The sequence below is a fragment of the Entelurus aequoreus genome, linkage group LG01, assembly GCF_033978785.1.
Source record: "Entelurus aequoreus isolate RoL-2023_Sb linkage group LG01, RoL_Eaeq_v1.1, whole genome shotgun sequence".
NCBI lineage: Eukaryota > Metazoa > Chordata > Actinopteri > Syngnathiformes > Syngnathidae > Entelurus > Entelurus aequoreus.
This window is the reverse complement of record NC_084731.1, coordinates 37165590-37190434: the sequence shown is the minus strand read 5'-3', so window position 1 is coordinate 37190434 and position 24845 is coordinate 37165590. Positions and strand designations below refer to the sequence as shown.

Here is a 24845-nt window from a genome sequence, read left to right as displayed (position 1 = left end):
TTTACGCGGGTCTTTACTTGAGTTTTTTAAATGTAAAATGATGTTATGTGAAGATGTCAAAATGTTATATTGAAACTAATCTATCTCTATCACTGCAACCCCATAAAAGTCATTAAATGAAATGAATGAACTTCAGTTTTTCAAAGTTTTGGTTTGGTGTGACAAGTTATGTTGCTTTTCTTTAATCATCAATAAATGTCCATCTCTCTTATAAAACTTTGAGTGTAGTATTTTCACTTGGTAGGACTGCTCTTAAAGTATCATTTACAGTAAAAAGGCCTTTTATGTTGTTTATTTTTGCTCAAACACTGTATCACACTGAACTTTACAGTGCATTTGATTTAAAAAGTGTTATTTTAAATTTGCATCACACTTCTAAAAATATTTTATTTCTATTTATCAAATATTGTAATTTTGATTAAGTTGCATACAATTAAATATGATTGTATTCCAATACAGGCCATTGATTTTTTTTATTTTTAAATGTTTGTACTGGAGACATGAAGCTATCTAATGAAGTGTTTTTCAAAAGGTTGTATTGTTTTTTTTTATGACAATAATAATAATAACAAAGGGAAACTGATGTGTTGTCTACAGAAGCTTTATTGGTTCAAAATTTTATTTTTTACAAGGAATACTTTCTGCACATAATCATCATAATTAGCAATATCATCTAAGAAAGGAGCATTTATTCCATGGCTAGCCTGTATTGTGTACATTGGGTACATAACATGTACATATATGTGTACATTGTGTACAATCTATTTTGATCTGGTGTTTAGCCTCCCAGATGTGCGTCTCTTGCAGGTAGTGAGATAGGCTTTAGGTCTGGGCTCTCTCCTTTTTCCATGTTGTCATGTCGCTACTCATTTTGCATTGCGCTCCAAACAATCAAAACCTTTCATATCTGGACTAAAGTAAAGTCAAGTGTAAATTCTGCAGGATTTAGTCTCTGTTGACCTTTGGTCTCGGACGCCAAAGCTAAAAGTTGTTCCAAATGATTGACAGGTGTCCTCGCTTGATGTTAGCTTGGTTAGAGGATGGGGGTGGAGGGTCATGACACAACTCTGCAAAGAAGACAAAAATCACAGCAGTTAGTTCATCCATCTAGCCATTTTCTACCGCTCGTCCCTCTCAGGGAAGGCGGGGTACACCCTGGACAAGTCGCCGCCTCATCGCAGGGCCAACACAGACAACATTCGCACTCACATTCACGCCAGGGCCAATTTAGTGTTGCCAATCAGCCTATCCCCAGATGCATGTCTTTGGAGGTGGGCGGAAGCCAACATCTTATAACTGTGACATGAAAGGGAATGTGATGATACCCAGAAAACAACATTTGTACACACGCGTCTGTCCTGGCTGCTCAGTACAATATGTCTGACATGACACAAAAAGTTGACAGTATTTCAAGAAGAGGCTTTTCATTTGAAGAGACTTGCCTCCCAAGCATCACCATCCACATATGTACTAGTAAGTATATATTTGTTTTTACCAACTTCTTTTTTGGGTATGACGTTAAACTACATCCAGGCATGAGATGGGAGGTTGTGTGTGGGGTTAGTGAGTCCCAACTAACGTCTATAAAATGCACACAAAGAACCGTTTGCACCTTCTCTTGTGACTGGCGGGCGGTCAGCGCCATAAAGCTGAGCGGGTCCCTGGGTAATTGGGGCGCGGACAACCAACAGGACAGACTAAGTTCAACAGCCCAGTAAGGCAATTAGTCTAGGAGAAGGATCTCTGATGTAAAATACCCCTTCCAACCCGCACCAAGCCAGCGTGGAAGGTGTAGGCTAATAACCAGCATGAAGAGTACACCAAGAGAGATCATTCACTATGGCAGAAACATGCTGAGGCTTTCGTCCAGCAGTGGACTGACAACGGCTGATGATGATTTTACACTTTTATATGACTGACGTCTAAAGTCGCACCATTTTTTGGAAAAATGTACATACTTATTAACATTTTAAAATGTTCTTGTGGAGGGAGGTGTGGCCAGCGCGCCTGCAGGAGCAAAGGTCACCTCCTCTGTCTATGGTGCTGAGGATGAGCACCATCGGATAGGGCCGGGGCATGGGCTGACGGCGAGACACAGCTGGCAGGGGATTAGATTTCACAGGTGGTACGTGTTGATCTAATCATCTGTTGTCTTTAGCAGTAAGCGGCCGGGAGCAGGAGGAGAGAGAGGATACGGACGTGGCTGAAAAGTCGCGTCCTGCTGGAGAGAAAACTTGTGATAAAATCTATGTACATTAAAACTTTGTTCAACTTTGCACGACTGGCTCCTGTGAAGTGTATGTCAGTGGAACCGCTAGGAAGCGACTTCCACGGTTCTCTATACTGTTATTGTTATATACTGTATCGTTACAGTGTATTGTGATTACAAAGAGGAGAGAAGAAAACGTCATTTTGATGCCATGTGTGTCTTGAATTGACAACAAAGACTTTCATTTTGAAAATGTGATGATAACCTTATGATAACAACCTGCTCAGTGGCCTTGTGGTTAGAGTGTCCACCCTGAGACTGGAAGGTCATGAGATCAAACCCCGGGCGAGTCATACCAAAGACTATAAAAATGGGACCCGTTGCCTCCCTGCTTGGCACTCAGCGTCAAATGTTTACCGAAATGATTCCCGAGCGCGGCCACCGCTGCTGCTCACTGCTCCCCTCACCTCCCAGGGGGTGAACAAGGGGATGGGTCAAATGCAGAGAATCATTTCACCACACCTAGTGTGTGTGTGACTATCATTGGGACTTTAACCGAAGACCAACCTACTGCAACGTCGCCGTCCTGGCTGCTCAGTACAATGTTTTAAGTCACAATAAGTAAAAAAAACTTTACTTAATTGTATTTTAATTCATTTTAACTTTGTTTAGTTTTACTTGATTTTATTTCAAATAATTTTATTTAATTATATTAATTTATTTTACTTATGTTAAGACTTTCCTCCCAAACAAGTTCAACTTCTTTTTACACCTGTAAGACCGTTTACTTTTCAGTCGTTTTCGCTGCCGCCTCATCTGCCACATGGCCACAAAAAAAAGGTCCATTCAGCGTTAAGCTGAAAGCCACAGAATACGTCTCAGTAAATGTGTTGCGATGGCCGCGGTTGGAACTTGTAACGGATGAATAGATGTTCCACGGTTTGTGAGACCTTTCAGAAGAGGCCGCAGTCTTTCAGGTTTTCTTTGATGATGATGTCGGTGACGGCGTCGAACACAAACTTGACGTTCTCTGTGTCCGTGGCGCAGGTCATGTGGGAGTAGATCTCCTTGATGTCTCGGCGCATGTTCAGGTCCAAGAACTGCAGTTTGATGTAGTTCCCTGCGTCCTCATAGGTGTTGGGACCTGAAGAAGAAGACCATGACATTAAAAACGCCGGCTGGAAGAGGACGGATGAGGTAGCTCACCGTCGTAGTCGGGGAAGCACATGCTGAGGTGAGCCTTCTTGATCTTTTCCAAGAAGACGTCCTTCTTGTTGAGGAAGAGGACGATGGACGTGGCGGCGAAGTAGCGATGGTTGCAGATGCTGTTGAACAAGTGCAGACTCTCGTGCATTCGGTTCTGAAAGAAGACAGATTTGCTCTGTAGCAGAACGACAGGTTGGCTTTTTCTTTGGCTTTTTTTGTGAAAGGTACCTTTGATGATAAGCACAGACCAGAAACAGGACTCAGGAAAGAGTCTGCACTCAAGGGATGACTGTTTTACTTGACTTTGCTTTTGTTTTATTTTGGAGTATGCTTAAAACTCTGAACTATTTCACTTCCGATGCGATACAAACATTGGAACCTTGAGTATTGGCTGAGGTGGATCTAATACGATATCAGCAGGAATCATACATTATTTTATTATTTTGTAGTGTGGAATGTTAGAAAAGGTTTGATCAAGTGATATTAGTGAAACAGAGAAGAATGGTAGGTATGAAAAACAATAACCTATTCATTGTTACCATCTGGAATGGACGCATGCTGTCTTGAAGTTGAGGTGGAGTGGTAATTGTTTTTTCGGCCACAATAATTCATGAAATTAAGCTCATAATGCAGACACATTTGTTACTGGATACTCTCTAATACTCTTCTGCCCTGGAGGCTTTGTATGTGCAAGTAATAAGAAACTATAATTATTTAGTATTGTTTGTATTGACATGTGTGCTGTTTTAGACTGCAATATTGTTCAATTAATTATTGTGTAATTATTTGTAAATGCCTTGACTAAAATAGAAGAAAAGACCAACCTTGTATGCTTATTGGAGGACCTTTAGATGTTAACTGGCTGTCCAGCCTTGCACAAGTAAACACGCTGCAGGACCGCTTGTATCGGACATTATATCACACATTTTACATGCAAGACCATATAATCACACACTTTTTTTTTTTTTTTTGCTTATTAGTATTTAACTTTAATTGTTAATATTTTATCATTATTATTCAAACCTGACAACGTCAACAAAAAAAAGTCAGCAATAGTAGTAAAATAAGGTTTTGATGTGAAGAGACGTGCCTCCCAAGCCCTACAATCAGCAAAGTCTATTGAGAGCATATTTGTTTCACTTATTTCTTCTCTTGTACAACAGAGGACTGCCCATTTCAGCTTTTTATTGGCAATGAGATTATTTTCCCACTTGTGCGAATAAAGTATCACAAAAATGGCACAAGAAGGATACCATATAAAAGTGTCATGATAACGCAAGCCGGGTGACAACTCTAGTGTAGTGACGTCACGCAATCACGTGACCAAGCAGGACCAATCGCTGCATTGTGTGGCCCGGTAGTGCAATAGTGATGGGATCGGCAGTTCTTTTGACAGTACTGAATCACTAGAATCAGTGACTGACACAGCACCACACTGTGGCCGCAGTTCAGTACGTGAACCGAATCACTTCTGCAGTTCTTTTGACTGTACTGAATCACTAGAATCAGTGACTGGCACAGCGCCACACTGTGGCCGCAGTTCAGTACGTGAACCGAATCACTTCTGCAGTTCTTTTGACTGTACTGAATCACTAGAATCAGTGACTGGCACAGCGCCACACTGTGGCCGCAGTTCAGTACGTGAACCGAATCACTTCTGCAGCAGCAGTACAGTTTAATTGCAAATCAGCATTATTATAATGATGATGATAGCTACTAAACAACATCAACAACAACAGTTGCAGTAGAATGGATAATAATAATAATAATAATAATAATAATAATAATATGAATCAGATTTGATCCCCAAGGAGAAATTTATTTTTGTTACAATAACTGTGTAAATAATAGCCTATGTATGTGTACATACATTAGTTATTATTTTTATTTTAAATCTTCTCAAAACAGCCTGCCCTACACTTTAACCCCCGTCCCCGCAGAGCAGAGAGCGAGAGCGTTGTCGTTCACTGAGTGATTCGTGTCGTTAATCCGCGGTGAACGAATCGTTCGCTCAGTCCCTCCCCCCGCCCTCTCATTGGCTGCGTCGTTCGCCGACGTCGAGGGTTCAGTGAGTCACAGAATGCGCCAGTTCCACTCATACCGGCATGGCCGCGGCGGAGCTCAACTGAACTGAGAAAGGAACGAATCAGTTCATGAAGTGATTCGGTTCAGTACGTTCACTCAAAAGATTCGTTCTTTTGAACGAATCGTTCGCGAACGACACAACACTATAGTGCAAGTCTGCTTTGAGGGCGAACTAAATGTATTACATCATAAATCATACACTGAATGTATATGTAGCACCCTGAAACTACAGTTAGATTTAAAATCTAAAGTTGTATTATGATGCATAAATAGAATAATACATATTTTGTTTTTGTTAAATGTATTATGCAATGTTTTTCATTTTTCATATTCATCTCTATGTATGATTGGTTATGAGTATTGGGAAGGGGAGCTGCGTCATTTCTTAGGTTATGCGTGTAATGCGCATGCTCGAGAAGGAAACAGGAAGTGAAACAGTAAATAGCGGGAAAAATTATATCAGAAAATGCCTGTAATATGAACCGTGGGTTTCTTGAATAAATATTGCACCGAAGAGACGACGTTTGGTCATTTTAGGGGCGCAACATATCCATCTGTAGGATGCCTCCTACCAGAACCGACAAAGGTGAAAAAAGTGTCTCTTCTACTTGAACTAATTGGCGAGTCTGGCACTGCACTCTCCATTCGCTTAGCTAGCTGCGTTCATTGAGATACCTTTGAGAAGTTAGCATTGGAGTTTAAGCTGGTTTTCTAACGTAACGCAGTTTTCTACCGTTTCTAACGTAACGTAAGGTAACAATGTGTTGTTATTAACTATATTGGGAAGCACTTTAAAGTGTGAATTAGTCAAGTAGATAAAGGTATCGAAGTAATTTGCACTTTACTAAAAAACTCCTTTGTCCCACACAACATTAGACTGTACAACTCCTCTCTGTGCAATACTTTTTCATAACATGGTCACTACTGCCTCGTTTCTCTTGTTATATTCTTATTTTACTGTTATATTTTTATTCTAATTGTTGCTTTTTATTTTTATTCTATTGTAATATTTTTCTATTATGTTTCCATTTATATCCCCATTATTTACTTTTTACTTTTTAAATTTGATCTCAATTTTGTACACTGCTGCTGGAATTTTAATTTTCCTGAGGGAACTCTCCTGAAGGAATCAAAGTACTATCTATCTATCTATCTATCTATCTATCTATCTATCTATCTATCTATCTATCTATCTATCTATCTATCTATCTATCTATCTATCTATCTATCTATCTATCTATCTATCTATCTATCTATCTATCTATCTATCTATCTATCTATCTATCTATCTATCAGTGTTTTGCGCCTCAATTATAGAACTATTGCTTGGATTTACATGACGTCACGTCCGGCTCATTAAATATGCGTGGTCGTCAAGTAGGGTTTGTCCCTCTATCTCGAAGAAAAATGCGTGTGTTTCGAAATCAAAAACGGTAAATTAGTTTTACTATGCTTTTCTACCTTCAAGGTACTCAAAGCGCTTTGACACTATTTCCACATTCACACACACATTCACACACTGATGGCGGGAGCTGCCATGCAAGGCCCTAACAACGACCCATCAGGACTAGGGATGTTCGATATTATCGGCCGATAAATGCTTTAAAAAAGTAATATCGGAAATTATCGGTATCGGTTTCAAGATTATCGGTATCGGTTTCCAAAAGTAAAATTTGTGACTTTATAAAACGCCGCTGTGTACACGGATGCAGGAAGATGTACAGAGCGCCAATTAATCCTTGAGGGCGCTGCCTTTGAGTACTGGCCCAGTCACATAATATCTAAGGCTTGACACACACACTCGCGAATGTAAGCATACTTGATCAACAGCCATACAGGTCACACTGAGGGTGCCCGTATAAACAACTTTAACACTGTTACAAATATGCGCCACACTGTGAACCCACACCAAACAAGAATGACAAACACATTTCGGGAGAACATCCGCACCGTAAGACAACATAAACACAACAGAACAAATACCCAGAACCCCTTGCAGATGCTTGATTTCATTCAGAAAAATGTACCTCTCACACGTGATGACAAGGAGAAAAATAATTAGCCCACTCTTTGAGCTTCATCTGTTGCACAAATAGACTAATAGTCTGGACTGAGTGAAGCTGTTTTATTTATGTTTTGTGCCTTTTTCCCCATGCACTTTAAAGGATGGCTGTGTTTTCTACTAGTCTAGACTAAAGCAGTTTTATTAATGTTCATGCACTTTAAAGGATGGCTGTGTTTTCTACTAGTCTAGACGGAAGCAGCTTTTTATTTTTGTGCCTTTCTTGTTTTTATTTGCACATTTTTGTTACTCATACGAATACGTTAAGAACAGGGCAGATTGAGCCCAGTTTATAGTATACTCTGGACTGAAGCTGTGTGCCTTCATTGTTTTTGTAGCTGTTGTTTTGAGTCATGTTTATTAAAAAAAAATAAAAAATGCACTTTGTGAAAGTCAAAGTACAGTGTTTCCCATAGTTGTAGTGGGTATCAGGATTATTTCAGGGAGAGCATGTCCCACATTCCGAGCTGCTGTTTTAAGGCATGTTAAAAAAAATAATGCACTTTGTGACTTCAATAATAAATATGGCAGTGCCATGTTGGCACTTTTTTCCATAACTTGAGTTGATTTATTTTGGAAAACCTTGTTACATTGTTTAATGCATCCAGCGGGGCATCACAACAAAATTAGGCATAATAATGTGTTAATTCCACGACTGTATATATCGGCATCGGTTGATATCGGTATCGGTAATTAAGAGTTGGACAATATCGGAATATCGGATATCGGCAAAAAAGCCATTATCGGACATCCCTAATCAGGACCAAGGGTAAAGCGACATGACTAGGATGGCGAAAGCCGGGGATTGAACCCTGAACCCTCAGGTTGCTGGCGCTCTAACAACTAAGCCACGGCAAACAACTGAAAGATTTTACGAAAGACGACAAAAAAGTGGCACGCACTCCAGTCCAAGGGAGAAGAGTCGAAGAACGCACAAGTTTGCAGTTACTACATCATTAAAGGTTTATTTGATATATTTGTAAATATATTTTACTCGTTTAGTACATCCCATTGAATTATTATTTTGATGTTGTTTGTATTTTAATTTTTAACAAACAGAAAGTCAGAGTCAATGATACTTTGTCAGGAAAGGTACTTCTACGTCTCCCCTATTGTCTATTTTGTGCACAAGTACAGTACATAAGATAGTGGGACAAAAAATCTAATATGGTGATGAGTCAATAATTGTTAGTGTGCTAAATGGATATGCATTCACGGGTGTCAGCTGTGAGGTACTCGTTGTCTATGTTTACATGGATGAGTCCTCCCAAGGCGCAACGTTGAATCGTGAAATGCAACCTTACCCGAGCAAAAACGATGCATATTTATCCGGGAGAGTCCTGATACCAATTTCCTTGACCCAGCCACACACAAAGAAGTTGTAGGCTTCCATGCTTTTCAATGTCTTTATCTGTTTTGAATGATGTGTCTGGGAACTCCACACGACAACTCTTTTTTTAAATTTTATTTTTTTAATAAATTATAGGGATCTATTCCATTGGATAGTTCGATTTTTTGCTCATATCTGCTTTTTGCTGTAATAGCTAGGCTGCTTGTGTACTCAGAGAGTTTGCACTGCTTGCTGCACAACAGCCTTCTAAGGCTTGGTTGACCACCACCGTTTTTCACCTCTGGGAAGAAGTCATGTGACGGAATACAAGCCATCGGATTTTTGGCTAAAGTATTCCACAATGCGATTACCAGCTGCCATATTGGTAGGGCTTGTCCACCGAGAGTCATTATTTACTATAGCGCGACACGCAATATTTCTCAACTATTTAGTGGAAAATAACATTGCACCGGCTTTGATACGATGGCGAAAAACTGTGAGTCATTAGAAAAGAAGTCTTTTCGCCATTACAAGGAGAAAACAGCCGCAATTTGATGTGAGGATCGACAAGTCTGAATGGAGTAGAGATCACTACATTATTTATCTTTTGATGAATTAGTATAATATGGTGATATTGCTGTATTTATACTAAGTTGTCCAGGGAATAATTCCCATAGTTTATAAACATTAACAAAAATAACAAAACAATCATTTTAAGAAAATAAAAATATCAACCTCAATACCCTTAATATTGATCATATACTGATACTACCAATTTATGGATCGCTTCGCCCTCTCAAGTGCTGTGTACTGACTCTGACAATGCTGACACACCAACAGTTGTTGTTATATTATCCTCTCTCCAACTCTTATTAATCTACTTGTTAATTTCACGTTAATAATTGCTTGCTTTCTTCTGTAACCCGCTTCCATCTACGCTTCTTAAACTATACTAAGCACTTGTTTCTTCTGTTGTTTCAAGCTAGCTTAGCGGTTAGCTTTGCTATTAGCATGCCTGCTCCTGGCTTGCTCTCGGTTTGCATGTTTAGCCTCGTCTTCAGTGACAATATTACTTGAAATGCAGGTTTTTTTTTGCTGTAATGGAGATGACTATTATTAGAAGAGCGCCTCCACACAGTGTATGGAGACACATAATTAGCTGCTAGCCGCTTGTCAGCTGGGGGACTAAAAATAAATACAGTTTCAATAATTGGCAATGGCAATCACATACTTATTCATGAAAATCGTCAGATATTGATCGGTGGCTGATCGATCGGCACATCCCTACAATACCTACTCAGTGGCCTAGTGGTTAGAGTGTCTGCCCTGAGATCGGTAGGTTGTGAGTTCAAACCCCGGCTGAGTCATACCAAAGACTATAAAAATGGGACCCATTACCTCCTTGCTTGGCATTCAGCATCAAGGGTTGGAATTGGGGGTTAAATCACCAAAAATGATTCCCGGGCGCGGCCACCACTGCTGCCCACTGCTCCCCTCACCTCCCAGGGGGTGATCAAGAGTGATGGGTCAAATGCAGAGAATAATTTCGCCACACCTAGTGTGTGTGACAATCATTGGTACTTTAACTTAACAATATGGAAATGTGACTATGTGGCAATAAGTGTCTACTGTTATAAGCATTTAAATGATGTACACATTAATTGATTTGTCTCTTCTCTCAGGTTTTGATGGCAAGCTTAAATGGACCACTAAACTTATCTGGATCTTACCTGGAAGGAACTTATCTCACCTGCTCGGATGGAGCTGGTAGGACGCTCTCTAATTGCAGCCGTTTTTTAAATATTTTTTTCACCTTTTCTACCTGAACTGTGTAAAATCTGTAGAAACACAACATTGCATGTACTATTCTACCATATTTACACTTTGAATATTTGTAAATATGGTGTTTTGAGTTATGACTGGCTGTTCAAAAAATGTTTTATCACTTCCTATATATGATATCAAGTCTAAAGCAACACTATCTCTCTGTCCCTCGCTCACTCCCATAGCTGAATCCTTCTTCTGAGGTATTTTACATCTGCATTATATTAATATAATATTACCCATAATATACCCGCTGCAATAACAATAGAACAGGGAAACTGACAATATGTCGTACAAGGCCGACCCTGAATTCGAGCCGCGTGTTTGAAGCGAAACTATTATGTATGTAAGCGGAGGTCCTTGCAGATAAAACCATCTTTGAGGTAATACTCGAGTTTGATTAGCTTCATGCCCCAACCCCTCTTTCCATGTGCTGCAACATATCATACCACTTCATCGTCCTCCACCAGCACCATGTCGTAGGCGCTCAACGCGGCGATAAAGATGATGCAGGTCACGCCCTCGAAACAGTGGATCCACTTCTTTCTCTCCGACCTCTGACCCCCCACATCGAACATCCTGCACCAAGAGTGAGAAGAACATTTAGGACAAGAAAGGAGAAAAGAAGGAGAGGAAGAACGCTCCGTCACCTGAAGTTGAGATCTTTCAAGCCGAACTGTGTCTCGATGATGCCGGTGGTCTTGACTCTGGAGCGCAGCACATCCTGCTCGGTGGGCACGTAGCCCGGCTGGACGAGACGCTCCAGGTCGTTCAGGTAGCTAAGACCAGAAGACAACACTCAGACACGTTCTCTTTGACTCTTGCTCTGCCGAAGCGTTCTTACTATCCAGCAGAGTCATTGAGCTGGTACTCTGAGGCGCGGTCGAAACACGCCTGGATGCCCGAGTCCTTCCACAGACGCAGAATGATGTCTGACAGCTCTTTGGGCATCGTGCCTTCCTCGATGGTGTCTGCAAGGTGCATCAGCTTCCTAGCGTCGTCCTGTGGAGTTCAGCGTGTTACTTCACTCTTGTTAGTGTGTATGTGTGTGTGCGTGTAGTGTGTGTGTGTTTGTGTGTGACCTGATGATCCGAGTGTCCATAGTTGATGTTGAGCATGGTCATGCCCTTCACGATGGCCATGATGGACTGCAGAGTGTTGCTGTAGATGATGGTGATGAACTCCAAGCACTCTTCAAGCGAGTAACCGTCTTTGTGGATAATTCTGTGCCGCAGAAACAGTTACGTTAGCGATAGTCGCGATTAGTGCTACCGGCGTAAAGGAAGTGGAGATCAGGTAATAACAACAATGTCAATGGAGAAAAAACGTTAAACATCTCAACTCTAAAAAAATTTTTTTCTTATAGAAGTTTATTTATATGGAGAGAAATGTGTGTCTTATGCAACCAATCCAAAAAAGATTTGCAACCAAGTCCAATTTTGTGGGCGGGATCTCCTCAGAACATTATGTTGGAAACTTTTTTTCTCAAATGATGACTAGAAGGGGTGATAAAAAAAATCGATTTACGTCCAAATCACAATCTTGATTTATTCCAAATATAAATTGATTCACAATTTTTGAGAATCAATTAAAAAAAAGTTTTCCGTGTAATTTTTAAAAACATTTTTTCTTCAAAGAACCAATTTTTGAATTTTTACAATCATTATTGATATCATTATTATTATTGATAATGTTGCTTTTGTCAATTTTTGGATTTCCTTTTTTAACTATTGTTTAATATTGTATTCTCATTGCTTTGTACATTTCTGTCCTAAGTATTGTAAAGCTGGGATAGGGTTGGGGTTGCAGTTGCTTTATTTTATTTTTTTAGGTTAATTAACATGCTGTGATTTTTGCAAATAATTTGTTTTGTTTTTTTATTTCAAAAAATGTTTTTTTAAGGCCAACACTGCACGTATGTACGTCAGCGGGAGCTTTTGTAACCTGTAACCTGTATGGAACCGTCACCCCAAGAATCGCAATCGAATTAAATCGTGAGGTGCCCAAACATTCCCATCTATCTATTTTGACTACTTCCGCTCTCAACACATTTGAATGGAAAATACCAAAGATACTGACCAATAAAAAGGCCTTTGACATATTGTTAAGAGAAGCCCCCCCACTTAAAAAGGTGAGTATTTATTGTACCACCAAAATTCAACTTTAAATATAGTTTGGATAAAACTGGATATAAATGAGTAACAAATAAACCACAACAAGTAAAATAATAATAGCAATACAAATAAAGTTAATTTATAATAGCAATATAAAAAAACAATACAATTCAGTTATTCTGTTAAAACAAATTTTAATTCAGTTTTTTACATTTTACACCTTTTTTACCACCCTAGAATGTGTGCTTTTTGTGTCAAATATAATTTGATAAAATGTTTGTTAATTAAATGCAAAAGTCCTCTAATTTTTGGTGCAATACATCTTTAGACAATTTCGACCAGTATAATAATAAAGCATAATAATTGTGGCACATCGTGCTATTATTGTGAAGGGGGAGGTGTGCTGTGGTGTTGTTCCCAGCTTAATGAGTAAAGCGGCGACTCACTTGAGGCTGTAAAAAAAGGGGGCCTCTCAAGTTGCGACTGCTGCCTTGTTTGTACATTAATGTTTTATTGATGATGTCGTTCACAACAACACAAGCAGATGAGATGTGTTGTGGGTGTATGGATTATTCTTGCTAGCTTTAGCGTCGCAGTTTCTTCTCCTCACAATGACAACATTTCACTTACATTTATGTCAATTTCCGTGATATTCTGCTTTTAACAGCAGATTCCGTTTTATCGGCCAATTATGTGACTCCGTCCGCGGCTACGTGAACGCGGAAAATATATGCCTTACTCTTTTGATGAGCTTAGTGATTATTGATTAGGCATACTAGCGTTGTTTCAAATAAAAAATAGCAACCATGTTGACATCCCATACTTCTAGTCGACATGCTCTTTTCTCTCTCATTCGCTCCTCATCTGTTTCACCGCCACAAGCTCCAGTATTTGCATGCACGTCGCGCCACCCATTAATCGTTTTTTTTAAATAGTATATTTTCATAATTGTGAGAAGCCATTATCTAAATTGAAATTAAAATTTCATTAATTGTCCAGCCCTGCTCTGTACATTACTGCATTCATCTTTCTCTCCATCCTGACGAGTCTCCCAGTTCCTGCCACTGATAAACATCCCCACAGCATGATGCTGCCACTCCCATGCTTCACTGTATGAATGGTATTGGCCTGGTGATGATCGGTGCCTGGTTTCCTCCAAACATGGCGACTGGCATTCAGGACAAAGAGTTCAATCTTTGTCTCATCAGACCAGATAATTTTGTTTCTCATGATCTGAGAGTCTTATCAGGTGCATTTTGGCAAACGTTTTACTAAGAAATGGCTTCCATCTGGCCACTCTACCATACAGGCCTGATTGGTGGATTGCTGCAGAGATGGTTGTCCTTCTGGAAAGTTCCCCTCTCTCTCTCAGAGGAAGGCTGTAGCTGGCAGAGTGACCATCAGGTTCTTGGTCACCTCCCTGACTAAGATTAATGCAGCAATGTGCAGAGACATCCTGGATAAAAAACAACACTTCCTATTCAGTCTGATGGAGCTTGGGGGGTGCTGCAAAGAGGAATGGTTGAAACTGCCCAAAGATAGGTGTGCCAAGTCTGTGGCATCGTATTCAAAAAGACTCGAGCCTGTAATTGCTTCCAAAGGTGCATCAACAAAGTATTGAGCAAAGGGTCTGAATACTTATGTACTTGTGATTTTTGTCTTTTTTTTTTTTTTAATAGACTTGCAAAAATGTCAACGTTTTTGTTTTTTTCTTTTAAGATGGGGTGCTGAGTGTACACTAACCAGATATAAAAAAAATAACTTTTTTGATTTTCGCAAATGGCTGCAATGAAACAGAGTGAAACATTTAAAGGGGTCTGAATACTTTCCGTACCCACTGTATTAGATTTTTATTTTTAAACATAATTAAATAAAACCCCATGTATTTACAATTGCAAACCTCTAAACCTCTGCTTATTTTTCATATTTTGAATAAATATCACTTGTATATATATTTTTTAATTTCATAGGCACTTTTACACCTGGGGATAGGTTGATTGGCAACACTAAAAATTGGCCCTAGTGTGTGAATGTTGTCTGTCTATCTATGTTGGCCCTGTGATAAGGTGGCGTGCTTTCCCCCACCCACAGAAAGCACGCCTCTTCTTTTCCACGACAGCGCTCCAATAAAACACACTCAGATCTTCTGTTTCTAGCAGATACTACATAAAAATAACGTAAAATAACGCAGTAACGCATCATGCAGTAACGGTAACTGAGTTACTGCATATAAAAAATAACGCGTTAGATTACTAGTTACCGCCGAAACTAACGGCGTTACAGTAACGTGTTACTTTTTAACGCGTTAGTCCCAACACTGCTTTTACACATGTAATTACTTCCAATTGTTTAAAAATGATGTCAATAAAACTCATAACAAACTTCAAGTAAAACTTTAATATAATAACTATACTGTTAATTAATTATTATGAATAAAATGACCACATAACTACACACACATATAATAATGTAATATAGTAAAATTTATACCTAAGAACAATAATGAAGTCAAATTTAATGTGGAAAAACAACCAATTAAACGAGGTGAATAATAACTTTATCGTAGAGTTAAATAGTTCCTATAAATAAAGTCAGTATCGTTTTACGGGTAAAACTATTTAACATTTCTTAGTAATGGAAGATTTTCTTGTTGTGGTTGTAGTTTGCATGATGCTAAAATATGTTTTCATTCATATTCATTTCTAATACACAATGAAGCTAATAAATAAGGTCATTGAAATATTAAGAATATGGTAATGATATGACTCAGAGTCAGGTCATGCCTTGGTATCTGTGACTTCCTAATGACTTATTAATTTTACATGCAGAAATGAAAAGTGCTTACTTCATCTGTTTGACAATTGTGCTTTTTCCTGATTCGCCAGCACCTATATAACCAAAGATAAAAAAAAAAGTATGATTAAAACACCAATGAATGTTTCATGAGCAAGCTGAAAATGTTTAATATTCACTTATGTGTTTTCTGCTTATGTTTTTTTTCCCTGATCCAAACAACTTTTTATCTGCTAGCTGAGAATGGGCTCTAAGCCAATCACGGGGAAGCTGACAGAGCTACCCAGATAAGATTGGGGGAGCAACATTAGGGGCGTGTCCTCCTGGTTGAAGAAGATGATGACTCATAATGCTTCTTAATGCACTTTTAATCTGCTCCAAAGATGACCTACATTGTCATCATATCACACCGACTAGCATATATAAAATATTTAACAAATCATAAGAATACATATTACAATACATCATGTCCTAATCCTTAGATAAACTATAAAATAAATGTTTTATACTTCCAACTTTACTATCTGTCAAGGAAACATTTTTGATTATTAATAACATTCATACCTAAGGATTGTATGTCTTGGGGGAAAATGCTGATCATATAATACTCTATTTGTTAATTGTTTAGGGTTAAAATAATTGAATGAATTATTCATCATCATTACAATATTACAAATGTGTATTTAAATATATTTTTATTTATCATTTATATAATGTTTGAAGACCATCCAATATTTTACTGCCATCTTTTTAGTTACCTCAACGTAATACTTTAGTGTTTAAGAAAAATGTGATAAATTGAGTTGACATAAATGTTTGTTCTGACATTTTTATTTTAATGGTTAAAAACATAAAAAATAACTTTATTCAATACTTCGGAAATATGGTTTCTTTCCCTTTTTAATGTAAATTTGTTCCCCCTTAAAAACAATTCAGTGGTGTTTTTTTAAGGGGAACATTTGAAGGCCTGGAAATGATAATAGCTTATTATGTATCATAATTAATTATTGCCACTGTAATTGTACTAGTAGAGTGGAATACATTTTGATCTTTTAATTAGAGTATTTTTCTTGGGGTGCATCTCTCCTCAGGTTGACATGGGCAGATGTTTTTATGAAATATGTAAATAGTCAGCATGACTTTACCTAAGAGTAGCAGTTTGACCGTCCTCGCATCCTTGTCAGCGTCTTCCTTCAGCTTCTTCTCCAGCTCTCTGGAGCGCTTTTCTTCAGCACTCGCTCCAGCCCCCATCTTGTGGTCCCGCTTTGGGCCGCTCTGTTGCTCTGAGGCCGAGTGGTCAGAAGAAGTTTCTCAGCTGATGGCCTCGTTTCAAGCGCCTGCAGTCCGCACTGGGTAGAACGTTGGCAGTATTTTCCCCACTTAGGACAGGATTTTGGGGATTCCTCTGCCCACCTGACCAGGGAAGGCCAATGAGGCGCAAGGACAGGAGTGTTTTTTGGGCGAGGGGGTGTGAACGTCTGCACGGGCGCGAACACGGCTGATTTAACCTTTGGAGAAACTCTGCTGTGCTCAGCGGAAGATGAACATCGGCTCAAGTTCTTATCTTCAAGCAGAGCCGGGAGAACTTCTTGCTGAAAGTTCCTTCAATGATCCACACTTGCAGTACGGCATGGAGGTACTTGCTGCCAAAACCACATGAACATGTCACTACTTGCAAAGTTTAAATGTATATGACAATACAAGCAGTACATTTCTTACAGAGTATACCAAGGCCTGATTATACATGAAAACATCAACATATGTAAAGTACGTTTCTTAAAGACTATTCCAGACAGAAGTTTTAACACATTTTGTATGTATACAAATATCAGTACACCAGCGGTACATTTCTATATTCCAGAAAGAAGTATCTAAAGAGCTTTGTAGTTTCACCCCACAGATCTTATTGACCTTAATCTGAAGATGGTTAAGTATTCTAATCTACTCACTTTCAATTACACTCCTTGTGTGTGTTGTGCATGTGTGTGTGTGTGCGTGCGCAATCAGAAGACATAACTTTCATACTCACATCTCACTTATGTCGGAGAAACCGTAACTTCAAACCCGTATTGAAATCCTTGCCGTAATTTGAAACCCTAAAATAAAACCATATTTAAAACCTTAGCCCTTCTGTAAAAACCTAATCCTAGTTTGAAGACCTATTTTTAAACTTTAACCTTAGTTTGAAAGCCTTACCCTAATTACAAACCAACCCCAATTTGTACCCCGAACCTCAAATTCAAAACCCTACACCAAATTTTAAAACCCAATTCAACCTTACTTTAAACACTAACACCAACTTGAAACCCCAATTTTAAACTCTAACCCATATTCAAAACCCTACTTTGAAAGCTTAACCCACATTTGAAACCTCAATTCAAACTCTACTTTGAAACCCTGATTTAAAATCCTACTCCAAATTTGAAACCCAAATTCAAAACCCTACTTTAAACCCTAACACCAATTCAAAACCCTAACCCATATTTGAACCTGCAATTCAAAACCCTACTTTGAAACCCAAACCCACCATTGAAACCTCAATTAAAACCTCACTTTGAAACCAAACCCACATTTGAAACATTACTTCAAACCCTACTTTGAAACCCCAATTCAAAACCCCGCCCCAAATTTGAAACCCTCATTCAAAACCCCTACTTTAAACCCTAACACCAATTTCAAACTCCAATTTGAAACCCCAATTCAAACCACACTTTAAACCCAAACACCAATTTGAAACCTGCGATGAGGTGGCGACTTTTCCAGGGTGTATCCCGCCTTCCGCCCGATTGTAGCTGAAATAGGCTCCAGATTACAGAGGGACATAGCTCGGACTTGTAATCTCGCTAGAAAGATGTCTGGACATGGAATACTTGTCTCTGGCCCCCTGCCTGTGAGAGGCAATGAGGACAAGTATAGCAGATTAGACTCTCTTAACAAGTGGCTGACTAGTTTTTGTAGAGAACAGGAACTAACGTTTATTGATAATTGTACCTCTTTCTGGGGCAAACCAGACTTGTTGAGGAGGGACTGCCTTCACAATAACCGGATTAGCGCCATCACTCTTACATTACTATTTGATTGAAGCTTGACTAACTACACTAGAGCAAGCTTGGACACAGGCAATTACAGTGTCTGTTAGTCCGGGTAAGGAGTCAGTTAAGCTAGAACTAACCAGTGCCAGGCTGGAAAATTCCTGCACACACAGCATTTCTCATAAAATAACATATAACTCACATAATGTTTTTTCTGTAGTGACTGTGCAAGAGGTGACGATGCATTCTACTGAGGTGGCAAATTATGACACGTTCAATCTATCACAGCACCAAGCAAACAATCTGAAGATCCCCATCATATCAATTCCTAAATGTGATCACAATTATTTAAGGCGCACTAGACAAAATAAACACGTTATTGATCTCAGTACTAAGGATACCATTAACAAAAATTCATCAAAACAGCCCACTACCCACAGCACCAAGCAAACAATCTGAAGATCCCCATCATATAAATTCCTAAATGTGATCGAAACTATTTAAGGCGCACTAGACAAAATAAACACGTTATTGATATCAGTACTAAGGATACCATTAACAAAAATTCCTCAAAACAGCCCACTACCTATAATATGGGCTTTTTAAACATCACATCGTTGTTTCCCAAAATGTTATTAGTTAATGAGGTCATTAGAGACAACAATCTTAACATCATTGGTCTCAGCGAAACCTGGCTCAAACCAGATGAATTTTTCCCACTTAACAATGCATTTCCTCCTAACTATACTAGTGCACATTTTCCCCGTCCCCTTAAAAGGGGTGGAGGGGTCGCACTAATATACAATGAAAACCTTAAACTTAGCCCTAACCTAAGTAATAAATATAAATCATTTGAGGTGCCTACTATGAGGTCCGTCCCACCGCTACCTCTCTATCTGGCTGTTATCTATCGCCCCCCTGGGCCCTATTCGGACTTTATCAGTTAATTTTCAGAGTATTTTGCTGATCTAGTGACGTACGCAGATAATATAATTATGATGTGGGGTTTTAATATCCATATGAATACCCCGTCAGACCCTCTGTGCGTGGAGCTCCAGACTATAATTGATAGCTGTGGTACACAAATAATAAATGAACCCATGCAGCGCAACACCCAGGTAACAAGGGAACGTTATGTGAACGTTATGTGAATGCTAGGAGAACGTTGTGGCATTGTTCTGGGAACGTTCGTTTATGACGTTCAAAGAACGTTTGGTTGTGAAATTCTTGCTTGGTTAGCAGAACGTTAGCCAAGAACGTTTGGCTAGAACGTTTAGGGAACTGTTTAGGAACATGCTATTTACATCTGTTTTTATGCTATATTGTCAGGAATAACACTCAAACAGAAATTTCAACAGAATGAATTCTTTATTTGTGATAGTGATTTCAACAGAAATAATTCTTTATTAGTGATATAATACAAAAATGGGGACGGCGTGGCGAAGTTGGTAGAGTGGCCGTGCCAGCAATCGGAGGGTTGATCCCCACCTTCTTCCATCCTAGGCACGTCCGTTGTGTCCTTGGGCAAGACACTTCACCCTTGCTCCTGATGGGTGCTGGTAGCGCCTTGCATGGCAGCTCCCTCCATCAGTGTGTGAATGTGTGTGTGAATGGGTGAATGTGGAAATACTGTCAATTGCGCTTTGAGTACCTTGAAGGTAGAAAAGCGCTATACAAGTATATACTTGTATAGCGCTTTTCTACCTTCAAGGTACTCAAAGCGCTTTGACATACAACCATTTATCATTTATCATTTATAAATGGAATGGAATGCAGTGGTCTTGGTCGTGCGGGTCAGTGTATCCTGCCCCTTCTTGGTTCTCTTCCTGGAAGTAAATCCATCCATCCATCCATCCATCTTCTTCCGCTTATCCGAGGTCGGGTCGCGGGGGCAGCAACCCAAGCAGGGAAACCCAAATCCTGGAAGTAAATAATTATCACAAATACAACAAAGACAGCACTTGAATGTAGATTAATTGAATTGAATTAAAACATTGGCATAATTACTTTATCATTTACCTCTCATGTCACTCTGTTCTTTTGCTTGTTTCTTTTTCCTTTTTTGTCCTCCCTCTTAATTCCTCCTCTTCTCCTGCAAGTAGTTATAATTGCAAATTCAAAAGACATGCAGTGGAACTTCAATAAAATGGAATTCAAAATTGGGATATCTTCTCTTCTCCGTACCTCAAATTTTGAACCTCCCTTTCGAAAAGTGGCCAGTTTCAGGACCTTTTCAAGCTCACAATCCACTTCAGCTGTGGTCGTCTGCTTGTAAACACCCCTGCATGCCTCTGCAATCACCAGCACAATTTAGAATTCCCTTTAGAATAAATACTGTAATAATAACAGCTAGATCGACCTTGTGAGCATACATGCAACATATGCTCAAAGATGCAAACCTATTATTAACACTTACTATTTATTATTCTGTAAAGGGGAAAGTCCTCAAACGCCACTTTTCCTGACTTTCCACGGAGGCCAAGCTGCTCCAGGACTTTGTTTGTGGCAATTTTCCTCAGCATTGTCCTCACCGTGTCTGCCAAATTCTGCCCACCAAGAGCAGTAAGAGCTTTCACCTATACAAATAAATAAACAACAATATTGCACTTGATTAAAAATTGTTTTTTGATAACTGAGCAAGATATTTTTGCAGTGGGGAATTAAAACTAATTACCAGCTGCTTTCTGAGCAGAAGATCAGTGTCGAGCCGTTCACAGAAGGCCTTCAGCTGCTCAAGAGTCTTGAAAGGCTGATCAATGAGATCTTGAACATCCACAGATTCTGGCCCCACAGACTGTGCTGCCAGCCCTCTCAGCATGCGCATAATTTCTCCCTGGTTCTCAAGTATATTTTGAACTTTCATGTTCAACTGGAAAACTGCAAAGACAACAAAAGTCAAAGAGGTAATTCGTATTACTGCCCGTTGTAACAGCCTGTTTAACACCACCTATCAACAGTTAAATAGCCAACTAACGTTCACTGTCAAGGGCATTTCTGCTGCTTCTTGGAGCGGTCTGGTACTGACTCGTACTGGCTGGAGTGGTCTGGTACTGGCTTGAGCGGTCTGGTACTGGCTTGAGCTGGATGCATTCCTGTCTGGACTGAGCCTGGAAGTGCTGCTTCTCGCTGGGCTGTGAGGTCGGCCTGGATGCCTTGGAGTGGTCTGGTATTGGCCGGTACTGGCTGAAGTGGTCTGGTACTCGCTGGAGATTGGAAAGTTAAAGGTTGGGAGCTCTGGCAGTGGGGGTGCCTGGACGAAGATCTGTGTTGTCTCTTTTCTGCACTTCTTTTTTGGCCGAATTTCCTCTTCATCTAAACCAAAGAAGACAAAAAAATGTATGCACCACTAAGTAGTATTTGAGTATTGTAAGTAAACAGTCTTTGAAAAGTGACTATACCGTCAGCATCAAACACATCTTCCTCATCGTTTCTATAACGTTCAGGGGTGATGTGGCTCCGTTTGGTTAACACTTCTTCTGGGCTCGAAAACATTTCAGCTTGTTTTTCGTATTGAAGGGCCTTGTCAAAGTCTTCTGCAAAATTTCAAAGTATGCCGATGACTCAAGATTAATTTAACTTATGTTGTTTAAAATATACATGATATGACTTAGACAATATTCCCTTACCAGTCAATGTTTTCCTGAAAACCCGAATTGGCAGGCTCTCCCAGAATTGTTTCTCAGGAATCTCAGCTTTCCGGATTCTGGAGTGGGTAGGATTTGGCCTTGGCCAACAGCAGAAGGTATTCTGAAGATAAAATAATCATGATGAATGACATAATAATAATAAGCTACAATATTATGCCTATGCACAGTACTTTTCAGAAAAAGTAATAACCTTTCCATCATCTTCTGTCCATTTGGTTGGGACAACAGCGACTGAATGTTCACCAAGGAACTCAACGACCACAAAAGAAGGAGCCATCTGGAAAACAATCAGATAATATTACCATTTCAATACTGCATCTAAGGGTTATTTATGAATCCTGATACAGTTAGTCAGTTATTCTTAGTCTGCACACACTCTTCTGGTTAGACATGCTCCAAGCAGACCTTCTATACTTACTACTGGTTATTGATCTGTTCAAAATTCATGCAGTATCCCCATGAATATGCTATGGCAAATTATTGTTTAACTAAACTACAAATAAATCCACCCTTCTTCAGAAGTCATTCTTTGGTCTTTGGTCAGTTTGGAAACTTTATAACAGCCAACCTGCACGAGAAATGTATGCTAGTTAGCGCCGGCGCATGGCGCGCATTTATACACAACGCTAAAACCGTAAAATGGTCTGAAATTAATCATGTAGGTTGGGAATTGTTATACAAAAACGTGCTTCGTATTTCACTCTTTCTATACTTACTTGTGATAAATGGATGGCGCACCAAATTGCTTTAAAATCGGGATTCTGGAAGTAGTTAGCCTTCGTCCTTCTTTGTCTCACGGAGCAGCTTCAATTGTGCATGCGTGCAGTCTTCTTCTCCTTCTTCTTCTTCTTCTTCTGATTTTTATCGCGGTTGGCAAGCAACCTTGTGTGTGCATTACCGCCACCTACTGTGCGTGCAGCCTTGACTCAGCCGGCGTCAGATTGTTCACAAAACACAACACTTTCGCAGAAAGTTAGGGAAACGTTACAACATACTGTATAAAAAGTAAATTTGCGAAAAAAACTCTTATAAAAGCCTGACAGTTGCTGTTTCCATTGCAGGCAAATTATATTTGGTATATAGATGAGAACGTTCCAAGAACGTTCTAAGAACGTTCTTAGAACATACTAAAAAAACAAACAATTTTTTAATATGTTCTAAGACCGTTCTTAGAACGTTCTTAGAACATATCAAAAACTTTTTATTTAGATATGTTCTAAGAACGTTCTTAGAACGTTCTTAGAACGTTCTCATCTTGCATAACCAAAAGAGAACCATAAGGGAACGTTACGTTAACGTTAGGTGTTACCTGGGCAGTAATACGATAGACCTAGTCCTTGTCCGGGGTGTCACCACCTCCAAAGTCTTGGTCTTCCCGTACACTAAAGTTATGCCCGATCAGAACCTTATAAAATTTGAAGTTCAGACTCATTGTCAACAAGCTAATAATACCCACTGCTTTAACAGCCGTAACATTAATGCTGTCATAACCAAGACTCTTGCTGGCCTCCTGCCCTCAGTCATGGCACCATTTCCAAATGATGTGGGCTCTATCGAAAACCTCACTAACTACTTTAACGATGCCCTGCGCAACGCCATTGATAGTATAGCACAGCTAAAGCTAAAAAAGGCCCCTAAAAGGCGTACCCCATGGTTTACAGAAGAAACCAGAGGTCTTAAACTATCATGTAGAAAGCTGGAACGCAAATGGCGTGTGACTAAACTTGAGGTTTTCCATCAAGCATGGAGTGATAGTTTAATAACTTATAAACACGCGCTTACCTTAGCTAAAACTAATTACAAACCCTGTTTCCATATGAGTTGGGAAATTGTGTTAGATGTAAATATAAACGGAATACAAATCCTTTTGCAAATCCTTTTCAACCCATATTCAATTGAATGCACTACAAAGACAACATATTTGATGTTCAAACTCATCAACTTTATTTATTTTTTGCAAATAATAAATAACTTAGAATTTCATGAATGCAACACGTGCCAAAGTAGTTGGGAAAGGGCATGTTCACAACTGTGTTACATGGCCTTTCCTTTTAACAACACTCAGTAAACGTTTGGGAACTGAGGAGACACATTTTTTAAGCTTCTCAGGTGGAATTCTTTCCCATTCTTGCTTGATGTACAGCTTAAGTTGTTCAACAGTCCGGGGGTCTCCGTTGTGGTATTTTAGGTTTCATAATGCGCCACACATTTTCAATGGGAGACAGGTCTGGACTACAGGCAGGCCAGTCTAGTACCCGCACTCTTTTACTATGAAGCCATGTTGATGTAACACGTGGCTTGGCATTGTCTTGCTGAAATAAGCAGAGGCGTCCATGGTAACGTTGCTTGGATGGCAACATATGTTGCTCCAAAACCTGTATGTACCTTTCAGCATTAATGGCGCCTTCACAGATGTGTAAGTTACCCATGTCTTGGGCACTAATACACCCCCATACCATCACAGATGCTGGCTTTTCAACTTTGCGCCTATAACAATCCGGATGGTTCTTTTCCTCTTTGGTCCGGAGGACACAACGTCCACA

At 39.4% G+C, this 24845-nt stretch overlaps 1 protein-coding gene and 1 long non-coding RNA gene across 2 annotated transcripts; both read right to left on the bottom strand.

Moving 5' to 3' along the window:
- Nucleotides 1–585: 585 nt before the first annotated feature.
- On the bottom strand, nucleotides 586–17003 carry gnat1 (guanine nucleotide binding protein (G protein), alpha transducing activity polypeptide 1). Its single transcript, XM_062049370.1, has 9 exons — nucleotides 16769–17003; nucleotides 15676–15718; nucleotides 11799–11940; nucleotides 11561–11718; nucleotides 11367–11495; nucleotides 11166–11295; nucleotides 3416–3569; nucleotides 3160–3353; nucleotides 586–1067 (listed from the first exon to the last, which is right to left on the bottom strand). Exons 1-8 carry the CDS (start codon nucleotides 16872–16874, stop codon nucleotides 3163–3165), a joined length of 1053 nt encoding a protein of 350 aa, XP_061905354.1. The 5' UTR covers nucleotides 16875–17003; the 3' UTR covers nucleotides 586–1067; nucleotides 3160–3162.
- A 5364-nt stretch (nucleotides 17004–22367) lies between these two features.
- Nucleotides 22368–23143, bottom strand: LOC133651437 (uncharacterized). The gene is made up of 3 exons (XR_009826410.1): nucleotides 23019–23143; nucleotides 22493–22870; nucleotides 22368–22402 (listed from the first exon to the last, which is right to left on the bottom strand). It is a non-coding gene; the product is annotated as an uncharacterized LOC133651437 (long non-coding RNA).
- Between the last annotated feature and the right edge of the window lie 1702 nt (nucleotides 23144–24845).

Bases quoted from the DNA above. Each gene is read 5' to 3' on its own strand.
- gnat1 (XM_062049370.1), bottom strand. From the start codon at position 16,874: ATGGGGGCTGGAGCGAGTGCTGAAGAAAAGCGCTCCAGAGAGCTGGAG. The intron at 11,941-15,675 runs GTAAGCACTTTT...TCTGCGGCACAG, and splicing joins ACAATTGTCAAACAGATGAA to AATTATCCACAAAGACGGTT. The intron at 3,354-3,415 runs GTGAGCTACCTC...CTTCTTCTTCAG, and splicing joins GTGCTTCCCCGACTACGACG to GTCCCAACACCTATGAGGAC.